This window comes from Clupea harengus, chromosome 13 (genome assembly GCF_900700415.2).
Source record: "Clupea harengus chromosome 13, Ch_v2.0.2, whole genome shotgun sequence".
Classification (NCBI taxonomy): Eukaryota; Metazoa; Chordata; class Actinopteri; order Clupeiformes; family Clupeidae; genus Clupea; species Clupea harengus.
Genome location: NC_045164.1, coordinates 19,044,232 through 19,051,731, shown reverse-complemented (window position 1 = coordinate 19,051,731; position 7,500 = coordinate 19,044,232). Strand labels below are relative to the sequence as shown.

The following is a 7,500-nucleotide window of genomic DNA, read 5'->3' as shown; positions in this document are numbered from 1 at the left end:
TGATGTACACATACATATACAGACTCACTCTCAACCACACACACACACACACACACACACAGATCTCCAGTCTCTCCATCTCTCTCACACACACTCACTGGTGGCCGGTGATGAGTAGAGGCACTGCTTTCAGCACCAATTCTGGGCCCATGCTCTCCACAGCACTCCCTACAGCCAGGTCCAACTCCCCACCGAACGGGAACCGCGGAGTGGAGCGCAGGTCACACAGGGACCGCAGGCTCTGGAGGAACACACACATACACACTTTAGAAAACATGTACATTTCACAACATGCACACTTACATGTAGACCACACATACCGTTCAACAGCTTACAAAATAACTGCTCTTTCTCTTTCACACACCAAAAATGACCATAAAACAAAAGCTTATGAACAGAATCTCACACACACACACAGACCTTGGCCATGATGGCGTGAGCTTGTTTTCCTGCTCCTCTGTAGAAGCTGCCGAGAACCTGCAACACAAACGGCCAGGACGCGTGGTACCTGTAGGAGAGCCCCTCCTCCACACACCTACACACACACACACACACACACACACACACACACACACGATCAGCTTTGGCTCATGGGTTTTTTGCGTGAAAGTAAATAAAGGGCAATATAAAAGCAGTATTTGTGTGTTTATGTGTATATGTGAGAGTGTGTGTGTTTTAGTAAAACTCCTGCTGTCTGCATGATGGTCAGTGAACGTGAAACTAGCAGACATCTAGCACATTTAAGACACCACACAACCTCAGCAGATGAAACACACACACACACACTCACCAGAACATCTTGCAGATGTGAGACGGGTTCCCTGATGCAGCACCAGGCAGAACTGGCCCAACCGCAGACATGTGGGGCGACACACACTCATCTAGGAGAGTCTGAGAACACACACACACACACACACACAGATTTAGACCATCCACAAACACACACACTCAGTGTGAGGCACAGAGTGAAGACATCTGGCTTACCTTCATGGCATGTGTTGCCGTGGAGACGACCTTAGTGTGAGGTGACAGCAGACAGGTCATGGTGGTGGAGAAGAAGCGCGGGAGATGAGCCAGGCACAGCGAGCTCTGCAGACTGACACACAGACACACACACACACAGAGTTATACACACAGACACAGTCAGAACACACACAGAGGTATACACACACAGTCTGAACACACACACAGACCCACACAAAGACAGACAGAACACACACACAGGGAGTTATACTTAGAACACACACACACACACACACACACACACACACACACACACACACACACACACAGTTCAAGTATGGCTTACCTGGACAGGTGTGTGTGAGCCTTTTCCATCACCACCAGCCAGGCCAGCAGAGGCTGCAGGTCATTCTCACTGGGTAGGAAGTCATAGAGTGCCTGCACACACACACACAAAATAGATGTTGAAGGAGAAGATATTTCCTCAAGCACTGTGTGTGTCAGTGTGTGTGTGTGTGTGTGTGTGTGTGTGTCTTACAGTGATGATCTGTGCGTTGAGTTCTGCAGACAGAAGAGAACTGCTGGATTGGGAGCTGAAGAGTTTGTGGAAGGCCTGCATGGCTCCAGCAGTGACCAGCTGTGGGGAGTACACACCAACACACACACACACACACACACACAAAGAGTCAACAGGTGACATAGACATCGATATAGATACACAATCAACAAAAGGGGAACGCTCCAGACATCCACTCACAGTTCTATAACATCACAAAGGCAGCAGTGTGTGTGTGTGTGTGTGTGTACTCACCGCATGGCTGAGGGTCATAATGCGCAGTAGAGTCTCACAGCAGCTTTTGATAGAGCTGAGGGGAAAGGAGGGTAGCAGATCCTTCAGAAGACCCAAGACATGCAGGGTAGTGGTGTCCTCTTTACTGCCTGAGGAAAAACACACACACACACACACACAAACATGACATACAAACTTGCAAATTTGTGACAGAGTACAGGTGGGTCTGATCTGCATACACACTCAGTGATGGGAGAGAGGTAACTGATTAATTAATTGATTGATTGATTGATTGCTGGCTGGTGTGCTATGTTCTATGATTATCTGGGTCTGTTTACCTCCAGCCTGCTCTATCTCTTTACAGTGTGCTGTGATTGATTAGCTGGGTCTGTTTACCTCCAGCCTGCTCTATCTCTTTACAGCAGAATTTGGCGGTTGTCGTGGCAGCAGGGTGGTGGGCGGGACTGTTGTCTAAAAACAAGAAGTCACTCCCCCTCAGGACGGAACACACACCCTCTTGTGCTGCCTTACGCACCTATGACAGACACACACACACAGACACACAGACACACATTCATCAGTGCAAGATTAAGAAATAAATACAATTTCTGACTGGATACTGAAAGATTTAGGAGGAGAGAAAGGAGAAGTGGAGTTAGGGATGAGAGTGTTGGTGTGTGTGCGTGTGTGTGTGCGTGTGTGTGCATGACCTCTGACCTTGGGTTTGGAGTGTACAGTGAAACTGAGGAGGCCATGATAGGCCTGAAGGGTGGACGGGTAACTCCACACACCCACGTCCTGTTTCTTTAGCAACAGCGCCAGACACGACAGGACCTACACACACACACACACACACACAATAAATACACTTGCAACAGCAAAAATGAAACCATCTGCTACTTCAGCATGACAAAACTACATCATCAGGTTAAAAAACACACACACATATATATCAACAAAGATAGCGCGCACGCACACACACACACATCAGCAAAAATAGCACACACACAGGCAAAAAAGATAAAAGAAAGTTTCCACACTCATGTTTGCTTGGATAAAACACTCTTGCAAAACTAAATCACAGCTTGCAAAACCGATTTCTGTTGTCCACTAAGAACCAATATGCAGCCACGTGAATGTGTGTGTGTGTGTGTGGAAAAGAGTGTGTGTGTGGAAAAGAGTGTGTGTATGTGTAAGTATTCTACTAACCCAGCGTAGCGAAGAGCTGTTGTCACTGTTGGCTTGTGATGACATCACATCCATGAAGGCTTTGGCCGTATCTGAGAACCGGTTCTTCAGAACAGGGACAGGAACCCTGTTTCACACACACACACACACCAACATGTTTAAAGTTCTCATTCAGTAAATAATATCACCAACCAATCAGTCAAGTTAGAATCTGTTCTATGAACTGTCCTGTGTGGTTTTAGAGTTATCATAACCACTCCCCCTACACACACTCCCTCAAGCAAGCATGAGTGTGTGTGTGTGTGTGTGTGTGTGTGTGTGTGTGTGTGTGTGTGTGTGTACGCATGACCTAACACCATGTTCAACAGGTATGACACTGCTGTGTGTGTGTGTGTGTGTGTTTGTGTACGCATGACCTAACACCATCTTCAACAGGGATGACACTGCGGTGTGTGTGTGTGTGTGTGTGTGTGTGTGTATGCATGACCTAACACCATCTTCAACAGGGATGACACTGCTGTGTGTGTGGTGTGTGTGTGTGTGTGTTTGTGTACACATGACATAACACCATCCTGAACAGGTATGACACTGCTGTATGTATGTGTGTGTGTCTGACCTCTTGAGGACAAGGTTGAGCAGGTAGGCCACTGCAGCAAGAGACTCACTGGAATCCACTGCCTCCAGAGTAGTCATCTGAGAGAGAGGGGGAATGGAGAGATAGATAGAGAGAGAGAGAGAGGGGGATGGAGAGAGAGAAATAAAGAGGGGATGGAGAGGGGGGAGAGAAAGAAGTGGAGAGAAAGTGAGAACACTGAGGTGATGATCTGGTGATGTGAGGAAGAGGAGTAGATGATGAAGATGAGACTCACCAGCGCAGCAAAGTACTCCGTCTCTGTCTCCTTCCCGCCCTGAGCACGGATCACTTCTGTCACCGCCGCCAACACGGCGCAGATCTACTGACATATATGTGTGATCACACACACACACACACACACACACACACACCACACACATCAGCCCCCAGCATAGACTCAGAGCACTAAACAGCACGGAATGGTGCCCAACAGAGGCACAATGTCAGAAGAGGTGTGTGTGTGTGTGTGTGTGTGATCACACATATATGTCAGTGTCAGGTAGTAAGTATTGTTCAGAAGGTGTGTGTGGAGACCCTGTTGAGCGTGTGTGATGTGGAACTGTTCTGTGATGTATGTTGTGGTTGCTAGGCGCCGGTGCCGGATGACCTCTGACCTCTTTGTGGGCGGCGGAGTTGGACTCCCAGTAGCGCTGCACCTTACGGAAGGAGAGGTTGGAGCAGTCGGACAATCCGCTCAGAAAGGTGGCGCCGGAGCGCACCGACAGCGCCTGGTCCCCGTCCCCCATGGCCATGCCCACCTCTCCGCCCTCCCCCAGCTCGCCAGCGCCGCCCTGCAGGTCATTGTGCAGCGCGAGAGCATCCACCGTCAGTCCACTCTTCTCTGAAACACATACAAACACACAGGGGCTACTATGCAGCTTTAACACATCCACTGTCAGTCCACTCTTCTCTGAAACACATACACACACACACACACACACACACACACACACACACACACACACACACACAGGGGTTACTATGAAGCTTCAACACATCCACCGTCAGTCCACTCTTCTCTAAAACAAACACACTCTCTCACACACACACACAAGTCACTATGCAGCTTTAACACATCCAGGGTCAGTCTGCTTCGCCTTAAAACACACAGACAGACAGACAGAGGTCACTATGCAACTTTAGAGCATCCACCGTCAGTTCACTCTTCTCTAAAACCAACACACTCTTACACACACACACACACACACACACACAGGTCACTATGCCACTTTAGAGCATCCACCGTCAGTTCACTCTTCTCTAAAACCAACACACTCTCACACACACACACACACACACAGGTCACTATGCAGCTTTAATACATACAGGGTCAATCTGCTTCACCTTAAAACAAACACACACACACACACACCCCTCTAATTTCACATGCACACATTCCCACAACTCCTCTCAAGACCACACACTTCACGTGACAACACCCCCATCTCTCAAACTACAACATCCTCCAACACACACACATTGTGATATGACATTTACAGAGTTGCAGACAGAGGGTGAACAGAGATGTTCGGCTTGAAAAAAATAAAGCTCCCTTTAAACACAGAACTTGTGTGGGTGACAGGCACATCAAAGAGGTCGTCAGGGACAGCTAGCCGAAGTTACTGAAATAACAACTGTAAATGTCATTATATCACTGGTTCCCAAACTTTTCATGGACTGAGTACATTGTTTGATTTTATATGAAAACCCAGAAAAAGTAAAACGAGGTATCTGAAGTCTTAGTTCTTTCGCATGGTAGGGAAGCCTGTGTGTGTGTGTGGGCTGGTCAGTGTTAGGACTAATGGACATGTCAACAATCAGATTCGTTCATGTTATTTAACGTTGCCTTTATATTGTCTCTACATAAGTCACTTATCTCAGTCACCTTATTAATGTGTATAAAACTCAAATGTTATTGTATTTATTTGCTAAGCACCTCAGGGGGAGTACTACTCTATACCACTGCACTTTGATGAACTCTTAATCTTTTTCAGCTTGTTGTATTGTTGTTGTGTTATATGTTGTCCCTCGTGGCACCAACAGTGCCAAATGTCGTTGTATGCAAATACAATGACAATAAAGGCTTTTATATTCTATTAATTAATTCATTCATTCATTCAGTCAGGTAATCCAAGTAGGGACTGTATCCGTCATTCCATATATTTATTTTCCTAATAATTAGCTACGGCTAACATGACATCAGAAAACTACTATGAAATCTCAACAGTTCTGTCCTGTTTATAACAAATATTTGGCCTCAGTGTTTCCCGGCGCTTGTTATGCTGCCTGCGTGGCTATGAGCAAGGGCTGGGTCTCCGTAACGTTACCCACGTGTGGTCCACATGCAGGCCGGGCGATTTAACACCGCTAAACACTTACCGGAGGGCCGACTGAAGAACCGACTTTTGGCCGCTTGTCGAAAGCGACTCGTCTCAGGATTTGAATCGCTGCTGTGACCCTTTTTCCATCGCTTCAATTTTTGTGCCGTTCCGGAACGAATTTTCCCCGTCTTCACCATGTTGTTAGTTGAGTGTGGGCCGAACTAGCTAGCTACCTCTGCCTGGCTGCGACGGCGGAGTCGCTCTGGACTGACGTCACTAGCCTGCGCTCCGTTTGTGTTTGTGCACCAGCCCACATGGCCGCCCGAGGGCGCGCTACCACCGTTCTGCTGGGTGCCGAGCGCACGTTTCTTTGCGTGTGCCTCGGCTGGGATTAAAACGGCACTTGTTGGAAGTCACGGCAGGGCTGATAATAACATGACACCGCACTACTGAAACATGGAGAAGCAGCTTTTAGTTTATATGCTCCCAGCCTTTGGAATACTCTGCCAGAGTACCTATAAATGGGTGAAACGGTGGAAACCTTTAAACGTGCACGTGCAAGACATACCCCTTTAATCTCGTTTATCACTCTCTGTAATATTTATATTATCACTGGTCTGTAGTGGGTGGGTCAACTGTACATGTACGTGCGTGCCTTGTAATATGTTTACACTTACATGATATGGTTTTTCATCCCTCTGGAAAATCTGTGTCTCATACAAGTGTTTGTAACCCCCCCCCCTTTCCTTCTGTGAGGCGCATTTATTACCTCCTGGTATGAAATGCGCCGTATAAATAAAGTTTGATTTGATTTTGATTTGAAAATACCGTTGAAAAGAGTCATCATCACTGTTTGATGCAAGTAACACAGATAAACCAAGGCAGCAAACCATTTATTTTGAGTTTACTTTATTATCTCAAATGTACATTTGAACATATTTACAATTATGTACAACATTTTGTTTAACATGTCATAGAAGTGTGTTTCACTCGTGCGTCTGGTGCGTGACCGTCTCTGCCCTGAGGAGGAAGAACATGGCAGCAGTCGTGAAAGTAAACATTACTTGACGTCATAAAACCATCTCCGCTTGTAGCAAATCCTCAGACGCTTCTCGGAAACGTCAGTCTTTTTTTACTGAAACACACCAGCATACATCAAAGATCTCTCTCACACACACACACAGGTAGGGGCGTGGGGGTGGGGGTAGGGGTAGTGTTGCGGTTGTTGTGTGTAAGTAGGGGTAGGAGAGTACTAGAGGTGTGTGTGTGTAAGTTAGGGGTAGGGTACTGGAGGTGTGTGTGTATGTGTGTGTAAGTTAGGGGTAGGGTACTGGAGGTGTGTGTGTGTGTAAGTTAGGGCCTGTTATTTTCACACAGAACAGCAGCCCCTCAGTGCAGCATGGAGTCATTGCATAGCGTCTCTCTCTCTCACACAGACACACACACGTCCCAGTGTCATACACACACAGACACACTGACATCAGAGTGTGTCACACACATTCCCTGCGGTCACAGCATCACACACACACACTGACATCAGAGTCCCCCCCCCCCCCCCCCCCCCACACACACACAGAGTACACACACACACTGAGACTCAGTTA

General features: G+C 47.3%; 2 protein-coding genes across 3 annotated transcripts in view; both read right to left on the bottom strand.

Moving 5' to 3' along the window:
* Window positions 1-6,273, bottom strand: part of rrp12 (ribosomal RNA processing 12 homolog) — a 15,582-nt gene extending 9,309 nt beyond the window's left edge. For both annotated transcript variants that reach the window (XM_012832259.3, XM_031578980.2), the window contains exons 1-14: window positions 5,955-6,273; window positions 4,190-4,416; window positions 3,811-3,894; window positions 3,558-3,634; window positions 2,963-3,068; window positions 2,471-2,587; window positions 2,150-2,288; window positions 1,775-1,902; window positions 1,502-1,600; window positions 1,310-1,401; window positions 985-1,096; window positions 791-891; window positions 421-535; window positions 99-241 (exon numbers count right to left, since the gene is read on the bottom strand). In XM_012832259.3, coding sequence (XP_012687713.2) covers window positions 99-241; window positions 421-535; window positions 791-891; window positions 985-1,096; window positions 1,310-1,401; window positions 1,502-1,600; window positions 1,775-1,902; window positions 2,150-2,288; window positions 2,471-2,587; window positions 2,963-3,068; window positions 3,558-3,634; window positions 3,811-3,894; window positions 4,190-4,416; window positions 5,955-6,093 — 1,679 coding nt within the window. In that variant the 5' untranslated portion in view covers window positions 6,094-6,273. The remainder of the gene's footprint in view (window positions 1-98; window positions 242-420; window positions 536-790; window positions 892-984; window positions 1,097-1,309; window positions 1,402-1,501; window positions 1,601-1,774; window positions 1,903-2,149; window positions 2,289-2,470; window positions 2,588-2,962; window positions 3,069-3,557; window positions 3,635-3,810; window positions 3,895-4,189; window positions 4,417-5,954) is intronic.
* Window positions 6,274-6,788: 515 nt separating this feature from the next.
* Window positions 6,789-7,500, bottom strand: part of ubtd1a (ubiquitin domain containing 1a) — a 5,248-nt gene continuing 4,536 nt past the window's right edge. Inside the window, 1 exon segment of the mRNA XM_042709596.1 lies at window positions 6,789-7,500. This exon segment is cut by the window's right edge and continues 589 nt beyond it. The gene's annotated coding sequence lies outside the window, so the exon portion shown is untranslated.